Consider the following 18025-nt stretch of genomic DNA (forward strand, 5'->3'; position numbering starts at 1 on the left):
CGGCACGCGTCGCCACGCCGCCGGCGTCGATCCTCGTTCCACGCGTCGACGATCCTCGATCCGCGCGCGTTCTTATCCGTGCTGAGCCGCCCCTCCCCTTATCCGCGCTCGCCCGGCTCCCGTTCCCCGCCTCAAACCCTAACCCTAGCCGCCATTGCCGCCGCTGCAAGCTCCGAGCTCCGCCGGCCGCCGCGATTCGCTGCCGCCGGTGAAGCCCTCCACGATTTAGCTCGCGCGTCACCTAGACCTCCCCATCCTCGATCGATTTGAGCCTTGACCCGGCCTCTTTCCCCTCCCTACAGGGCCGGCGACGAGCACCTCGGTCCGCCGCCGCCTCTGTCCGTCGCGCCGCCCCTCCGCCGCCGCTTCTCGCCCGCATCACCGCCGGTGAGGCTCGCCTACTCCTCCTCTTCCCCATGCGCGCCGCCCCTGGTCTGCTCCGCCCTGCCTCGCCGCACCAGCTTGCGCCGCCGCCGCCGTCACCGCGCGCGTGCGCGCGCACGCCGCGCCGCGCGACGTCGTGGCCGCGCCCACGCCGCGGTCAAGGCCGCAGCCTACCTTGACCCGGCCTGGGGTGGGTCGCTGGCCCGTGGGACCCACCTGTCGGCCTTTGGCTGACGGGTGTGGCCTGATCCGGGTGTACCTAGCGAATTAGCTAGGGTTCCTTTAGGTTTTATTTTCCTGCAAGCTTACAAAATCCATAGAAAATCATGTATAGCTCCAAAAATTATGAAACTTATTTTGTTGGATTCCTCTAGCTGAGATCTACTTAGGAAAAATATTGTTTTGCATGTTACTTTGCTGTATATTGATCTATAGTTTTATCTTGCAAAAGTGAGTTTATTGCTTAGTTATTTGTATTCTGCTTGAAAAATGTCAAACCAAATTTTGTTAGACTCCTTGTGAGGTGTAGTTTTCAGTGGTGCATCTTACTCTTGTGTTTCCTTGCTGTTGGTTAGGGTTTCATTTCGATTTCGTGCTTGCTGTCCAAAAGGTGGTTTAGTATAGAACTTTTTGCTGGAAAGTGATAAAATAGCAAAACCAGTTTTGTTAGCTTTGTGTTGCTGCCTAGTTTCCAAGATAATTTTCTTGGATTTGTTTAGTTTAGTTTGCATTCCTTTTCTGTTTTATTTTGCTTAGAGTAGCTGAAAACGGTTTTATTTATGGTTAATTCTAGGAAAATGTTTTTGCTGCAAAACCAATTTTCTTGAGTTCTTTGCTTTGTTCTCTACATGCTCAAATTGTTTCATGATTTATGCATGTTTTTAAGATCATTTCTTAATTCTTGCATCGCATTCATGCATTTTAGTGACCGGATCGTCGGAGAACGAACCCGTGGAACCCGCCGAGTCCGTGGAGCCCGAACCCGGAGTCCCGTTCGTGGTCGAGTCTGAAGTTAACCCAGGCAAGCAGCTAAGCATGATTCCTTGCTCCTACTTAAGCTGAGTTAGTTATATCACCGGGTAATGTTTGGTTATTTATAGTATGTATGTATTGCATTCTTATACCTAATTTCCTGCATTATCTTCCTTGAATTGTTAACCATGTCCTTGTCACTAGTTAGTCAGTAATAACATAATCTGACTAGATGCTTAGCCCGGCTTAGAGTACTTCTTTTGCTCACTAGACAGGAATAGTCTGGAAGATCACACTTACTGGTTACCCTTGATCGCACTGGTTTGGTTTAGTGGTATGAGTTTGGTAGTATCGAGATTCGAGCGGAATAGTAGGGCCTCGAGAATGAAGTCACATGGGCATAGTCCGCTTGGATCGATTAAGGACCGAGTTGATGCCATCGGCCTTGAGCACCTTTCCGTGCTACCACATATCCAATATAATGGAACGGATGAGCCAATTACCTTCTTTGACTTGATCATTGATGTGCAGTCCTAGCTACGTGGCTACAGGCTATGCAGAGAGGCTTAGTGTGTCCCCAGGTGGACTTATGTGTAGGAAAGTTTAGAGATGTCCCTGGTGGAACTAAGTCTCTACTCGTAAGCTAGGTGTGAGGTTCAATGATCGAGCCTTGTTGGGAACGGTTGACGTGAGTACCCCCTTGCCCGGCGTGATCGGTTGGGTGAGTCGCATGGTCCTCGTGTCGTGTGGGTAAAGTAGTACACCCTTGCAAGGATTTAATCAATTCGAATTGCCGCGCTCTCGGATATGAGCAAGCTCTTGGTTCGTCGAATTCTTCATAGAGAGTTTCGGTTTTGTTGGCTTTGGTTTCATGTCATGTTGAGGATCTGTTATGTATATTGTGTTACTCTCTTAATCAACTAAAATTCTGGGGGTTGGGCAAGATTAATTAAGTTTGCTAGGTGATAGTCTAGGCAGCTTATGCTTATGCAATAAGTACTTAAACTTAAAGCTTTTCCTTGAGCCTTTGCATGATCCTTGTTTATTTAATCGCGTAAGTCTTGCGGAGTACCTTTTGTACTCAGGGTGCTTTCTAAACCTAGTTGCAGGTGAGCCAGAAGTGGTGTTCGGCCATTTCTACCCCGCTGATCCTAATGCGGGGGAAGAGTAGGCTGTTGCTGCTGTGGTGATGTCCTTGAGCAAGGCATCATCATTTTAAGTAAGTTTTATCGTAGCTGAGCTTCGGGAGAGCATGTACTTTCAATAAGCTCTAAATCTCTGTTTAATATGACTCGCGTGAGCCCAAGGCTTGTAAAGTGAAGCTTGAAACCCACCTATATTGAACTTGTAATATTAAGTCTCGAACTCTGGTTTTATATAACTGCTCTTTGTGGATTGTTGGCTATGTATTCGATTGTATACGGTATGTGCATATGCTGATTCTGGGCGTATGTTGGAGCACATACCGGGACTACCGGATTTGGTATTATTTTGAATGAATGACGTGTCGGTTATTCGTGTCTCTAGATGTGGGATAACACGTGGCACGCTCTACGGCAAGCACGTGTTAACTCTCATCTGGGTGCTAATGACCGGCGGTTCGTTTAAAATAGTATCAAATTGGGCGGTTCTCACAAAAACAAGCAGAAACAGCAACGTGAGGAATTCTCACCAAGAAACCGCAGTGCCAGGTTTGTTCATGCAGAGGAAGAACTGGTGCATGTCCTCCATTATTCATCGATACGTGAGATTTTGTCTGAAATCTGAAGCCTAGACTACTCTGCTGAACGGATGTCTGAAATGGAGGCGGCGGGCGGATGGATGGATTGCCTGTTCCATGTCAGTTGAGATCGATGTAATCCATTTCTGCACATGGCATTTGCCAATCTCACGACGTCAGGCGTCTGTTATTCAGAACTGCGCTGCTCTGCCCGACTTGTGTCATTCAGGAACACCGCGCAAGTTGTGACAACCACTTTGGATATCACGAGTGATTCGACTTTGGCGGGCTGGTTTCGTACCGCGCAAGTGGCTAGAGTACGAAATGGTGATTGGTGAAGTTTAGCTTCACTCGAGACGAAGAACTGGTGCATGTCACTATGTCAGCTACTTGGTGGCCAGTACTCTGGAGACCAGAGCACGTGAGGACCGAAGCCGCTTCTATCGTCGAAGTTCACATCCATCCACCCGTTTGAAACGTACATTTGTACGTGCACTTGGTTTTGCGAGGCCGACAGTTTAGCAGCAGCGCAGTCAGGTTAGCAGTAGCTCATTTTCTGAACTCTGAATTCTTGCTGACCTTTTCTGAAAGTCTGAAGATAAATTACTGAACGGAAGGCTAAACCAACAAAGGGCTTGAAGTGAGTAGATCACCGGATCGACGAGCGCTACTAGGCCTAAGTGCTACCATGTTCAATCGAGCGATGTTAAGACCATTGCCGGAATCGATCCCCTAGATCGGTTGCACGTGTGTCGGTGCTCGACTCGGGGGGCTTGTTCCCAACACTCGGTTTGAAGAACAGTGAACCTGAAACTCCCAGCGTTTCACATCAGACACACTGATCTACCTGGACTGCACACCTCAACCGTGTTTGAGAAACGGACCTGCACGGCTGTACCAGCAGAGGGGGGGAGGGGGGCTGTCTTTTCACCAGTAATCTCACGAACTGTACAGAGAGCGAGAAGAAAGCGAAATGGTTCTGAAATTGGAGCAAGAAAGGGAACTGATGGCAATGGAAATCTAACATCTAGACTGACAGTGCTCTACCCTCTTCTTTTTCCGAGGCGCACATCGCACGCTAACAAATCAAGCCATTTCTAACCGTTTCCTCCAACCATCTCGATCCAAATCAATCCGTTTCGTGCAGTTTGCTCGTCCAGTCGCGCAACGCCGTCTGCTGCCGCCTGACGGGAGCGCGACACGAAGGTACTCTCCTAGCTGCGCGTGCGCGGGCCGTGGCAGGTGCAGGCAGCACGCGCGAACACGACGCGCCATCGGTTTCCGCCTCACAGCTTCCGGCCGCCGCAGGTGGCGACGGACCTGAAGATGGAGTGCAACACCGCCTTGCCGGAATTCCTCGCGGCCTTCGCCACCGTCCTCCGGCGCCGGCCCCGCCCCTTCGCCTTCGCCACGGCCACCGCGGCGCGCTCCGCCAGGGCCGCCACGTCGCCCGTGCCCCGCGCGCGTGGTGGAGACGCCCGCCGCGGGTACGGCAGCGCCATGAGGTGGGTGTCGATGAGGCTGTACACCGACGCGAGCTCGAAGGCGTCGTACAGCGGGCTCCCGCAGTCCCACGGCGATTGCGCCGCCTGCTGCTGCTGCTCCTCCTCCGCCTCGCCCCGTTCCACCGCCATTTTCGTACTCTGACAATTACCTGTAGCTCGTTATATCGAGCCAGATCGCGCCAGATTTAGCAGCAAATCTTCTAGATTATGAGCTCATCAATTTTCCACCCTGGAAACGCAGAACTGGACGCGTTTCGAATAGGACATTTGGACGCCCTGACGAGTTGCTATTAAATGGTTAGATATGGCTGTGCAACAGCATCTTCTCGTTCATATCAACATGAGAAGCATCTCTTACACATTTAGCAATTTGCTTGCTTAGATGGTGAGTGAGAGTAACATGTTTCTCATCTACCCCAATTATGGAAGGTAGCTACCGCAGTTGCGCGTGATGCTGGACGATATCTGGACATGCCGCTCCGCATCTCCTCCCTGCTGCCACCATTCCATATCCGCTAGCGTTTAGCATCTGCATCGCGGGTAAAAATCAACCTTATTCAATAGCCTATTTTAGGAGCGGATGAACATTCACATCATCTCCTTTCTTTTTAGAGGTAGAACAACTCTCTAGGCCCTGTTTAGTTGGTGAAAAGTTGTTGGTTTTGATATTGTAGCACATTTCGTTGTTACTTTACAAATAATGTCCAATAATGAACTAATTAGACTTAAAAGATTCATCTCGTGATAATCAGTTAGATTGTATAATTAATTTTTTAACTGCATTTAATGCTCCATACATATATCCGAATATTCGATGTGACAGGTACTATAGATTTTTTTTTGGATTAAACAGGGCCTAAGGAACAGAAATAGTTTGGATACAAGCGCCTTCAGGCGTTTTTTTTTTTGAGTGGAGCGCCTTCAGGCGAATTACAAAGCCAAACATGGTTCAAGTAAAATTTAGGCCCGATTAGCGATTTTTTCCTCCACTCTACAGCCCACTTTCAGTGGAGGCAGAACTATACTTTTGCTGGGCCAAAGGCCCGTTATGACTTCCCAGGCCCGGCCCATTTAGGCGCATCATCCCCCACTGACAGGCGGAGAGCAATGTGGGAGCCACCCAAACACAGCAAAGCCATCCATCCTTCCTTCTCCGCACGCCCAAATGCTGGCGACCGCCTTCGGCGCGCCGCCGTGCCCGTGCGCGCGGTCCCGTCTGCTTCCCTCGGCGAGCTTACGAGTAGGCTACGGAAGTGGGCGCGTCCTCAGCACGAGGCGGAGGCCGCCGAGGAGGGCAGCTGTGGTGCTGTGCGGGCTGCTGCCCGTGGACCCGTGGGCGCCGACCATGGACTCCCAGAGCGTGGCGTCGCAGCTCTTCGCCGTGTCGCTCTTCCCCTACCTGGGCTTCCTCTACTTCATGACCAGGTCCAAGACCGCGCCCGGGCTCGCGCTCTTCGGATTCTACTTCCTCCTCGCCTTCGTCGGGGCCACCAGTACGCGTTACTTTTCCCGCCTCTCTCTCCCTACTCCCATGCCGCATACGATCCTTCCTTCTGTTCTTCAGCAAGGCACAGATCTTGTTTTAAATTAACATTCCAGCAAATGTAGTTAGGTTTGTGTAGTTCAGAAGCACCCTGACCAGTGACCAAGCCTGCCAGTTGTAACAATATTGCAATACAATGTTGCGCTTTGCCATTGGTAGATCACTAGTATCTTAGATAAGTACTAGTAATATTGTGCTAATAAACAGCACATGATTTTTTTTTTGGATAAGCGCGCTCTTACATACAAGTTGGTGGATTAGCTTGTCATCACTGGAGAAAATGTACATAAAAATTGACACATAGGCTTTTGTAAGTACAGTTCAGAGAATGAACATGAGCCTGTGAGAATGTGAGATCAATTATGTGGCTGGCTAGTACATTTGAGCAATGGCTGAAACAGTTAGATCATTGTGCAGTCATAGAGGCGAAATTATAGATATTGGTGGTTAAACACAGCATTCTGTGTACTGGATAAATTAGCTAAACAGCGAGTGAACATTTGTGTGGCCTGCTCGTATATGAACAATTGAACATAGTCATTTACTACAGGATACAGCTCTTTTAGAAAAGGCTGTGGATCTTAAAGCGAAATTGTTAATATCAGATGAGGCCTGCATCATTTTAATTTATCCTTTTAGGATGAATACTTGTGCCCTAGCTAGTATTAGTTGCTTTGCTTTAAGATCCATAGACTTTTGGGAAAGATATGAATTGATACAAACCTCGGTAACCAAATATAAGTTTACTTCCTGTTCTGTTGTCTCTATTCTCGGTCAGCTGGTCGGTGTCCGCTCGGGAATCCCGGGTGAGGAAACATTTGTGATGTCGTTCCGGCTGGTCTAGCTTGAAAGTCAGGTTAGACAGTCTAGGCTCTTATCCCCCCCTGAACTCTGCCCGAACCTGTTTCTAAACTGTTAAACTCTGTAATTCCGTTCGATGAATGGAATTGGGGTAGAGCCTCGGTTCGAAAAAGTAGGACAGCAATCTTCAATTTTATTGTTTTTGGATTCTTTGCTCTCTTTCTAAACCATTAGTCCAATGCCTAGTCATGTGAAGCAACTTTTAATGCATATATAATGTTAGCTATATAAGTTCTGCAATGCAGAAGCAACATTAATCTGATGTAGTTGAATGATTGGTGCAAATGGACCAGTTTATTTCAGGGCCAAAATGACACTTGCAATTGGGTAGTGTACCTAAGATTCCTATGCATAGCCCTCCTGAGTTTAGTAATGCTTCTTTTCTGATTATTTAGTTGTCTACCATGTTATTAGCACGATAAAACGTTGAAACGTTGGAGAGCAGATTTCGTCTTGTAAACATTTAAACGAACATTTAAACGTCGTGACAAATAATATAGGAAAATATCAATATAAATAATTAATTCACACAATATACTAAGTTTAATACCAAACAACTAGTTAAATATCAAACAACTAATGTAGGTTCACATAATAATAGTTCCAAAATAACATGTTCACAACCAAAGCAATCAAGCAAACAACAAAATAAAATAGTAGAATGACAAGTCCACAAGCACAAGTGCATAAGCAAGCAAATCAAATCCACAACCACAAGCACAATAATAAGCACACAAGCATTATTCAATCTCCCATCTATGATGTCTCAAAAACCATCATCTAGTTCATCAAGACCGATATCACCATTCCTTTCCTCTTCACCATTGCCACCATTGTTTGTTGCTTCATCGTCATCCATATCAAGGTCATCAAGCACAAAATCATCATCATTCTCATTTTCTTCACCCACATCAGCGTCATCTTCATCTTCATCTTGAACAATTCTTGACACATGACTACCATGAGCTCGCCTAGGAAAATTACGTCCTTGAAGTTGTGTAGATGCACCAGCGGCTTGATCAACATGGTCCCATGTGAAAAGAGGATCACCCCCAATAGGTGCTGAATTAGCAAATGGATCAACCCACTCATTGTCCCAATCAAAATCTTCAAGAACTAAAGGATCAAAGTTCTTTCCTTCTTCACGCATTTTTTGGAACCTAGCGGCCATCTTTCTATTGTATGAAACATACACCAAATTATTCAATCTCTCATGCTCTAGCATGTTCCTTTTCTTGGTATGCATCTACAAGTTACAACCAAAGTAGCAATACTCAATAAATAAGGAGGTAACAACTAAAATTGAGTAGTGTCATGTAATGTAAGGATATAAACTAACTTACAAATTCAAATGTGCTCCAATTTCGCTCACAACCGGATGATGAAGCACAAAGACTAACAATCCGCCTTGCAAACTTATAGAGCTCAATGGTTCTACCACCATATGCAAGCCACCAGTCAACTAAATAAGAAAATAGGTTGGGATTTAGATGCTGAAAACAAATTACATGTTGCTGAAATAGATATTGGAAGTTTACAAGTATTAGAATACTCACTTGGACTTCTTGTTTGAGCGTTCCTTATAGCCATTGGGTTTGCAAATGATTCTCTTTGGTTCTCATAAAGGACAGCCTGACCATCAATTTTGTCTCTAAGGTCCTCATCTGTCACCATTTTAACAAGCACATCATTGAAGCAACCCCTTAGCTCTCCAACATAGCCATCATCATCACTCTGTTTCATCTTGTAGAATTTTCCAGGGTTCAAATATAGTGCTGCTCCATACAAAGGAGTATCCATTTGTTTCACCCAACGGTTCTCAACAATTTTCATGATGCGATTGAGACAAGCTTTCTTGTTTTGAGTGGAGAATGATGCTGAAATTTTTTGTTTTGCTATATTCATAGCTGCTGCCACCTCAGGCAAGGCAGGCTTCTCATCACCATCTACCAGTCTTAGCACAACAAGTAGAGGTAAAGAAACTCTTAAGGCAGTCCTCAACTGAATTCTAGAATTGTGTTGAGAAAATAATTTCATAGACCTTTTTTCCTTGCCTCTGTTTTAGCCACTTTGGAACGAGTAAAAACATCACCAGAAAATAAGGCTCTCAATGCATCCTTATGCTTGTGTAAACTCCTCAAGGTGAGAAATGCAGTGGCAAATCTAGTAGCAGCCATCCTCACAAGGTCCATACCTTTTGTGAACTTCCTCATCTCATTAAGAATTCTCCCATGCTGCTTGACCCTAATGATTCCCCCTTTAATCTTTCTTGGACAAAGAGCGCATTGGATCAAATCTCGCTTGCCAGGTTCAACATAATAGGCGTACTTCCATCCTGGGTCACTAGATTTTGGCCTTCTTCTTGGATCTTTTAACGGATTGTATCCATCATTCTGAGAACTCTCGGCAGATGCATTAGCTCGTCCAACATCGCCACTACTTGCCATCTGGACAGCACACAACAGCAGCATTCTCATTAATTAAGAACTATGCAAGAGTCAAATACAATCGGAGTCAAATACAACTAACTCCATTCTCACTAATGGTATATGAGCCCTCAGCCCTAAACAAATTCTGATTAAAGACAACATCCTCTTGTGTAAGCAATGAGGAATTGAGGATAACAATGTTTCTTTCAAGAATGGTTATGTAAATCAAGTGGCCACAAGCAAATCACACTGCTAAGTAGCTCAAATTAAACTGGATCTGGATAAGCAGAGCATATAAATTACAGAGGGGTGGTATAGAATGAGAAATGCTTACCTAGTCTGGTCGACAGCAGCGTTCCGTGGTCCGCGCAGCGTCTTGGCACCGGCGTGGCGGCGTCAAGGAGCTGGAGCAGCTGCTGGAGGCGCGGAGGCGGCGTTGGCGGCAGGCGCAGCGCACTGGCAACCGTGTTCCGCGCGGCAGGCGCAGCGGCAGCGCCCTGGTACCGAAACACCGACGTTCCGCGCAGCCCGCACGTGCACTGCCTCGGCGTTCCGCGCAGGCGCGCCCTGGCACCGGCATGGCGCAGCGCGGCGGCGTTCCGCGCAGGCGCAGCGGGAGGCCAATGGAGGAGGCGGCGGCGCGCCGGCGCGGAGAAGAAGGGAGGCGGGGCACGGGGGCAGAGACGAAGGAGGCGGCGCGGCCGGCAGACAGAGTCACGGGAGGGACTCGATCCAGATCTGAATCGGAATAGGATGGGGCGACTGGGAGGGGCTGATGGGCACCTAAAATGTCCATGCAGTGGCGTTTAAATGAATTTCACGAGGTGAAACGCCAAAACGAACGTTTAAACGCCATAAAACGTCGCTTTATGTGATTTTGTCAAAACGTTCGAGCGTTTCACAATCTTATGGCGTTTTATCGTGTAAACGTCGTGAAACGACGTTTTCACGACGTTTTAATAACATGGGTTGTCTAGCAGAAAATTATGTCAGTACCATTAATTGTTTTCATGTTGTTTCATGCACCGGTTTTTATCCCTGGAGCAGTACCTGCTGGGATTTATGGTAATTGCACCATAAAATTTTCATCATCCTTATATTGTTGCCTACATTCATGCCGTGTGTACTAACTGATGCAATGATCTCCATTGCAGCAAAAGTTCATTATGGAACCTCTGTCTAATGTCGACTGGCTGCATGGGAGTGCAGAATCGCTGCTTACTCTTACCAATCTATTCATTGTTCTGGGGCTGAGAGGAGCGTTGAGGAAGATGGAGGAAGAGGATATGAATGAGAGTATTTCTGAATCTTCTCAGGACAGTAAAGAAAAAAGCTCTGTGTAGACAGCTTTGTCAGTATCCTGATTGTGCATCTAGTGATGTAGGAATACATAAATTTCATCTGCTCAACTGGCCAATAAGGTTTATGTATAGAAAGCCTTGCAGATTTTCTTTGTGCATATATGCTGATTCAGAACATTGGAGCTACTGCAACTCTGAGTAGTTGCTGTGTCCACTGTGTAATGAGCTATGGTACTACAATCAGTGTTACATGGACACGGGTGCGGGTGTCGGTATCCGACTTGGGTGCAGGTGTCCGATTCGTTAGAATTTTTTGGGACACGGCAAATAACACTTAGAATCCGACACGGGTGCGGGGTATCCGACTCGGCAAAAAAATTAAGACACGGGTGTCCGGGTAACACAGACTACAATTTCCAGTGGATAGCTATTCACATTCGCTCCAACTTGGATATTCACTAAGGCTGAATCTCTGCCCCAATTTAGATTTAGATAAACTGGGTACGGTGTGTTTTAGCTTTGTCCCGTTGCCCATTTTTAATCAGTGAAGTCAGATTTGCCTCGGACAAGGCCATAGCACCCAGCTGTTGATAGTAGCAGAAAAGTTCACTAGAATCTGGAGCTAATACAAAAGGCTGCAGCTCATGTGGGGGAGTAGATTACCACTGAAAGTTAAAACCTTCATATGGCTAATCACCCATGACAGGCTGCAGACGGGGGTAGAACTTCGGAAAAGGAAGTGGAAAGGCAGTGGGGTCTGCAATATCTGTAAAAAACCTGAAACAACGGACCACATCCTCTTTACATGCATTGTTGCCAGATTTCTCTGGACTTGTTTCAAAGAAGCATTGGGGTGGGAAAGGATTCCAGTAGGATGGCAGGACTTCCTTGACACCTGGATTCCGCTGGGGTGCAAAGACTATCACACTAAACTTTTCCTTCTAACCATGGTGACTTGGGCCCTTTGGACTTCGCGAAATAAACGAACAATAGAGGGCAAGTTTCCTAGAAAACCGTCTGACTTGCTGTTCAAAACCAAATCTTTCTTACAGAGATGGAAGCCGTTGCTTCGAAGGGATGATCAAGCCAAAGCGGAGGGACTGGTGGCACAAGTCAGTAGCTGGGCGGGACTCTTTCTGGAGAATGTGGAGCGCCGGTGCATCGAAGAAGACTTTTGTTGATTCTTGTCCTGTCTTTTCTTCTAGTCGGTTGTTAGTTTTTAATCTCGTTCGCTTGTTCTAAGCAAACTGGCATCCCCAGTAACCGGTATGTAAAAACTCTTATTGCTTTCTATAAAAGCAGGGTCATCCCGTTTCATAAAAAAAATCTGGAGCTAATACTGGTGGCAAAGTTCAGTACAACTACCGTACGTGCTGCATATAACAGTGACTGAGCGATGACAGATTCATCTAATTGGCCGCGTACAAGTCCTGATACTCCCATTGGAAGGGATCGGCAGCATTCGTGTAGAACTCCTCGAAATGAGGCTCGTAGTCCATGCCGATCCCGAGGCCGCCAGCCGCGTAGCTGCTCCTGAGCTGCCACTCCAAGCCCGTTGGCGAGAGGAGCGGGAAGTAGCCGCCGACGTCGGCGCCGGCACCCGGAGCGGGTGCGAACGAGTACGGCGCTATGGGCTCCAGCTCGGCCTGGAGGCCCTCGGCCTCCGGCGCCAGCGGCGAGCTCAGCTCCTGGCCGACGTCGGCGTGCCCTTCGGGCTGCAGCTGCCGCCGCAGGTGCTCCGCGGCGGGGTGCGCGGCCTGGGCGCAGACGTGCGCGCCGTGGTACACGACGTCGTAGAGCAGCGGGTCGCCGTCGGCGCGCTGCACGTGCTTGGTGGCGGGGCAGCCTTGCGAGTACCGGTGCGTGCACCTGAAGTAGGCCCTGCAAAAGCGCGGAACCGATCGACGGCCCCACACGTGTCAGCGTCGCTCGCTCTACGCCGTCGATTTTTAGATTGGTGCAGCAGGATGGGAGTGACGTATGCGGCTGTGACGTGTGCGGCTGACCTGGGGTACATGGCGCCGAGGATGTCCTTCTGTCCGTACTTGCGCCAGCTGAGCCCGTCGTCGAGGGGCGCCATGTCCTGCACCGCGGCCACCCGCACCTGCGCCCTGACGCACGGCGTCCCCTTCCTGCGGCAACAAACCGAAAGAACGAGCGAGCACATGTCAGGACGCAGGACTCTGTTGCTCGACGCAACGAACGATGAAACAAAAGCGTAGATCGTTCTACTTGCCTCCTCTTGGACTGGGCATTGCAGCCGCCGGCGCCGGCGGCCGGGTGCGGGGCGCCGTCGCTGCGCGGGCTCCCGTCGCGGGACCCCGGCGAGTCCCAGCCACAGGCCCTGGCGATGCGGATGGACCTGTCGACGGACGACGCCAGCTCCCCGCAGAGCTCCCTGGCTGCCGCCGGCAGGTCCTGGTCCATGCGCGCCTCCAGCTCCCTCACCATGGCTTGCACCTGCGTCAGCTCCGAGGCCAGCGCGCGCTTCTCGCCGCCGCCGCCGCACCCGTCCATATCCTCACACCTCACCTCTGGTAACCTTCCGCTGGGGCGCTGAGCTACTTCTCTACGAAGGCAGTTGCCCAGTGTGGGAGCTTGGCGAGTGTGGTAGTGACGGGGAGGAGGCTACTTATAGAGTTGGAAAACTGGGGCATTCCACTGTTCCAAGCTGGGAAAAAATGGGGATCGTTTCAAGTTGGACCGGACTAGAGAAAAGTTTGAGACTAACGAGAGAATATTACCCTCTGACTGGCCTGGTTCAAACCCTTGGACCGGTCTTCTGGTGCTGGGCCCGGGCAACGCCATGTCCCGGACAGGCGGGCCCGGCTAGAGCAGTAGAGCCCCGTGCTGTCTGACCACCATTCTTGAGTTCCCATTCATGGCGTGGCGTGTTGTACGTGGTACCCAGGGTCATTAGCTTCCCTGCCATCTGATCATTGCTGGTCGTGTCGTGTCGTGTCGTGTCACTATAGCAGCGTGTGTGTTTTCCCTGAAGATTCTTGTAAGCGGCGGGCAAGGTTGCCCGACACGGAGCGAGCGCGAGTCCCCGGCCGGTACTGGGCGACGGCGGGCGCCGTACGTGGTGGCGCCTCCGCCTCGCCGCAGATGGGGAAGGAACTAGTAGGAAGGAAGGTGCCGGGAAGGCGGCGCGCGGTTTCTGCGGGGCTTCCTGCGGGATTCAGCGAAGATTGCGTCGCACGCGCACCACCTTTTTCCCTGTCAGCGGCGCACGGCGAGTTTACCCCACCCGGGCGACTGCGAGCGTGACGGACAGCAGCAGCGTTGGCTTGGCCTGGCGCGGTAACGTGGCGTGGTGTCAGCGTGTCAGGTCATGGCGACGTACTAGGCCGTGTAGCCATAGATTCTCCGTGATCTCGACTCGTTGGGGGGTGTCACGTTGTGGAAGCGTACAGGTAGAAACCCACAAGCGCTTCGGGACCCAGCGGCCTCCTCCGGATCATGGCGGCTCGAGCAGCCCAGCAGGAGGCGGCATTGTCGCTGCCGTTCCAGCGAAGCAAAAGCCGACGGGTCCAGGTCCAGGTCCAGGTCCAGCCATGGGTTGGGGTGGGGGTGGCCCGGCTGGGGCCGCCGGCGTGGGCGGCGGCGCGATGGGTTGCTCCGGTTCGAAGTAACGTTCGGGCACGGGGCGGGCGGGCGGGCGGGCTTTCAGTGGCATTGGCAATGGCACCACCGGTCCACCAATGGTGCCTCGAATCTCATCATCATCACACGGTCCCGCCGCCCCGGGACACGACTTCCCTGCGAGCACGAGGAGCAGCCCGGATTGCTTGGGATCGAGCCGTCCCTCCTTGATCAACCGACGAAGCGGCGGAAGTCCAAGCATTCAAGGAGGAGCCGCAGGCGCCTCTCGCTGTCCGACCGGCCCGCCGCTCTTCGGTGGCTCGGATAAGCTGGGGGCGGCGCGGCCGGCCAAGCTTTCTGTCCCCTTGTTTTTCTAGCGCGCGAAAAGCGGCGTTATGACGCGACCGCCAAATTAAAATTCTAAATTAAATTAAAATAAATGTAATAGTCGTCATTCGAATATATCAGCCGTATTATCTTAATGGTTTAATTTGATGATCATTTCTCAACCCACGGCCCGATCAAAATAACACCGATAGTCCCACGCGAAGGCGGCGTAGATGGTACAAGTACAATTAATACTTGAAAATACAATACGTGACATAATAGGATAAAACACACTTTTACAAACCAACTCCGAATACAATAATTTTACAAACCAGGTTTAAATACATACTTGATATACAAGTCTTCCAACTATTAAAACTAGAATTTATGCCAAGGAAAAGACTATACTACACTATCCTAGAGGTTCAGCCTGACTCCACCGGTCAGGCCGGTGCATCCCACCAGTTAGACCGGTATGCATGGGTTCCCCACGTAGACACCGGTCAGACCGGTCCCTCTGACCGGTCAAACCGGTCCCAGCAAAACAGAAGAGCTGCACACTCAGCCCACAAGGGTGCAACCCCCCAAAACTCTAGTCTAGGGGTCTCGCTCAACCACTTCACACCCCCTGCATCTCTGCGGATAAATTTAACGCAGTAGGGGCAGAAATCTACGTCCGAGTGTCCTGAAATAAATTGGATAATAATAAACCCTGAGCAACTAATACTCAGCAAGACTTACCCGACCAGTGGGTATAACTTAGTCCACATACCTAGACATGCAAGGCGTTTGGCTGGTGGTTATTTTGCAGAAAAAGCGACTAAAATAATTCCTTACTTTCATTATTTTAGCCCCAAATTCTATATATAAATTGACTCTAATCTAATATTTGCACGAACCAACTATAACAAACATGGTGGTGCAATCAAAATAATTCAATATGTTCAATATTATATACAGATAGCTCACATTCTAACATTTTGCTACGATGCAGCAAAGAGATCAAGGCCCTCATATCTGCGAGACGATTCGATTTAACCTTGCAAGGTAGACCTAACCAACACGGCACGCGTATGTCCCGTCGGACCACACGCACCAACCCTTCCCCTCCCCGCCTCGAACTACAGAACCACTCCACCTTCATATAGTCAGCCGAGCTCAACGTGAGACCACCACAAGTAAACATATGCATCCCGTTTCTTCGCGACTACTCGACTCACCCTAAGGGGTGGTGATGCAGTTCTGTACTTTCGAAGCGAGGCAGTACTAGGCTTACCGGTTTCGACTACCTCCTACTCCCGGCATGCGGTTAGTACAATTAAATCCCCGATCAGCACTGCCGACAACGACCGGTCTTTAATCGACACAGACGGGACTAAGACATCCAGGAACCCTGTCCTGTTGCCATTCCTATGTATCCTCATCATTTCCCGTCCGGTCTCAATTCTTCATTTATTCCATATCAAATTCGACATCTCATGTAATGCAATATAATTATATCTCATATCTCGCGAGTAACCGGAAATTACTAGACTTCTAAACATCCTATATCTCGCGAGTGCAAGAGGTCACTCGTCTTCTACCGAAAAACCATTAAGCATAGCACTTCTATCGTCCTATACATACTAGTATACTCAGGGAATCCTAGGGATCATGCAACTAGGGTTCCAAATAATTTCTAAACCTAATGCACAAGTAATAAATACATATATAGGTGTTATAATTTCAAATAATAGGATGTGCACCGGGGCTTGCCTTGAGTCTGCTGCTCGCCACTAGGGTCGGCTGGGCCTGGGACCGCCTCCTCACGAACCTCGTGCTGCGGGGCTTGCCCCTGCGACTCCTGTGGCTCCGCAACCACCTCGTACACCACCTCCTCCGCGGCGGCTGCTACACGTGTGCATATGCATATGACATGAGAATGCATGTATGATTTATAAAAATTACAAGTAACCTATATCCGAACTATTTTCTAACTAATTGCACCAACAACCACCTATTTAACCCTCTCAGCCACTGCCCTACCGGTCAGACCGGTACCCCATACCGGTCAGACCGGTCCCATTTAACTTAACCACGACACCGGTCAGACCGGTCCCTCCGACCGATCAGACCGGTCCTACCCAGACCAAAACCAGGATTCTTGGCGCGGCGAAAATCGCCCACTATTTCCAATATCCTTCTAGGAACTAGTTCCAGGGTGCCATTGGAGGTGTTTGACCAGAGGGAATCACCTAAGATCATCTAGAAAAGGAGATCGAACCATCCCTAGCTAAAATACCTTGGATGACCTTTTCCCCCGCGAAGAACTTAGATCCTCAGCTACCCAGGAGGGAATCACAAAGAGGAAGCTCCCCCACGCCGGTTTGATCCTTCCTTGGCCTCGGGAATCAAAGGAAAGGGATGATTTGGGGAGGTTAGGGCTTGGGACGGGATGAGCTTGGAGAGAGTGAGGGAGAGAGAGAGCTGGTGATGATAAGTGAGTTGTTGGGAGAGATATAAAAGTTGTTTAAATGATGTGGGCTCAAAACCCACAAAACAGGTTCAACCGGTCAGACCGGTCGCCCCGACCGGTCAGACCGGTCTGGCCCATACTGACAGAACAACTTGATTTGGTGAATTGTCGCATTAGAGCTGATGGTCAAAATTAATTCTTAATTACAGGTGATTAATACATGAAGTGTTCCAGGCGTGCTCCCACGTCATCAGTGCCTGGATCTCGTGGCGGCATCCAGGGCAAGTGGCATTGCGTACGAGCTGTGCGCCGCCGGCGACCTCCATCCAGAAGAAGGCAAGCCGGGGGAAAAGTCGCCAAGCGGTCGCGGCAAAGAAGAGTGGCAAAGCCGCCGCGCCCGCGAGCACTCGCTCCTGGAGAGCGACCGGTTTCCACGTCCCGACCCCGACCCAATCCGGGAGCTGCGATGGTGGATCACGCAACGCAATCATTGCGGGCGGCGTGTGCCCTCCCTCCTGTTCCCGATCCGACGAAGGTTCCTCCGTTCCTCGGCGCCACGGCCACCCAGCGATCGAGCGGCGATGGTCCGCCGGCGCCGCACAACACAAGCAGATGCAACCTGCCGCCCTGCCCAGATTCTTTACACTGCCGCACGCCCCGAACGGGTAGCTCTTTCGGCTAGCATGATTTTGGGTGGGGAATCGAGACGAACGCAGCGATCCGGCGAGCAGGTTCTTCTTCCCAGAAGTTGCTCTCCGTTGGTTGCTGTCCGAGAGAAAGAAAGGTTCCTTTTCCACTCCGCAGGCTTCCACACGTATGCTAGCTGGGCAGCTGGCTAGGCTTGTCCTGATGCCTGATCGAACCGTAGGAGCGACGGATCGGGGCCCCTTTTTGAACAGGAAAGGGGAAAGGCGAGGCAGCGCCAACAATAGGCTCTCTTTGA

The 18025-nt window shown here is 49.9% G+C and overlaps 3 protein-coding genes and 1 pseudogene across 3 annotated transcripts; 1 reads left to right on the forward strand and 3 right to left on the reverse strand.

Moving 5' to 3' along the window:
- Window positions 1–4251: 4251 nt before the first annotated feature.
- On the reverse strand, window positions 4252–4765 carry LOC120701246. The gene has a single exon (XM_039985370.1). It carries the CDS (start codon window positions 4708–4710, stop codon window positions 4363–4365), a length of 348 nt encoding a protein of 115 aa, XP_039841304.1. The 5' UTR covers window positions 4711–4765; the 3' UTR covers window positions 4252–4362.
- A 935-nt stretch (window positions 4766–5700) lies between these two features.
- LOC120697791 lies at window positions 5701–10964 on the forward strand (annotated as a pseudogene).
- Window positions 7581–9716, reverse strand: LOC120697789. Its single transcript, XM_039981127.1, has 3 exons — window positions 8542–9716; window positions 8329–8447; window positions 7581–8231 (listed from the first exon to the last, which is right to left on the reverse strand). The coding sequence occupies exons 1-3, from the start codon at window positions 9020–9022 to the stop codon at window positions 7752–7754; spliced, it is 1080 nt and encodes a 359-aa protein (XP_039837061.1). The 5' UTR covers window positions 9023–9716; the 3' UTR covers window positions 7581–7751.
- Window positions 10965–11455: 491 nt separating the features above from the next.
- Window positions 11456–13331, reverse strand: LOC120697790 (transcription factor WRKY19-like). The gene is made up of 3 exons (XM_039981128.1): window positions 12952–13331; window positions 12722–12847; window positions 11456–12596 (listed from the first exon to the last, which is right to left on the reverse strand). The coding sequence occupies exons 1-3, from the start codon at window positions 13230–13232 to the stop codon at window positions 12125–12127; spliced, it is 879 nt and encodes a 292-aa protein (XP_039837062.1). The 5' UTR covers window positions 13233–13331; the 3' UTR covers window positions 11456–12124.
- Between the last annotated feature and the right edge of the window lie 4694 nt (window positions 13332–18025).

Source organism: Panicum virgatum, chromosome 3K (assembly GCF_016808335.1).
Source record: "Panicum virgatum strain AP13 chromosome 3K, P.virgatum_v5, whole genome shotgun sequence".
NCBI lineage: Eukaryota > Viridiplantae > Streptophyta > Magnoliopsida > Poales > Poaceae > Panicum > Panicum virgatum.

Excerpts from the sequence above, each read along its gene's own strand:
- LOC120701246 (XM_039985370.1), bottom strand. The coding sequence starts at position 4,710 with ATGGCGGTGGAACGGGGCGAGGCGGAGGAGGAGCAGCAGCAGCAGGCG.
- LOC120697789 (XM_039981127.1), bottom strand. The coding sequence starts at position 9,022 with ATGAAATTATTTTCTCAACACAATTCTAGAATTCAGTTGAGGACTGCC. Across the intron at positions 8,448-8,541 it reads CGCTCAAACAAGAAGTCCAA|TTGACTGGTGGCTTGCATAT; the intron begins GTGAGTATTCTA and ends TTTCTTATTTAG. Across the intron at positions 8,232-8,328 it reads ATTGGAGCACATTTGAATTT|ATGCATACCAAGAAAAGGAA; the intron begins GTAAGTTAGTTT and ends TGTAACTTGTAG.
- LOC120697790 (XM_039981128.1), bottom strand. The coding sequence starts at position 13,232 with ATGGACGGGTGCGGCGGCGGCGGCGAGAAGCGCGCGCTGGCCTCGGAG. Across the intron at positions 12,848-12,951 it reads AATGCCCAGTCCAAGAGGAG|GAAGGGGACGCCGTGCGTCA; the intron begins GCAAGTAGAACG and ends TTGTTGCCGCAG. Across the intron at positions 12,597-12,721 it reads CTCGGCGCCATGTACCCCAG|GGCCTACTTCAGGTGCACGC; the intron begins GTCAGCCGCACA and ends GCGCTTTTGCAG.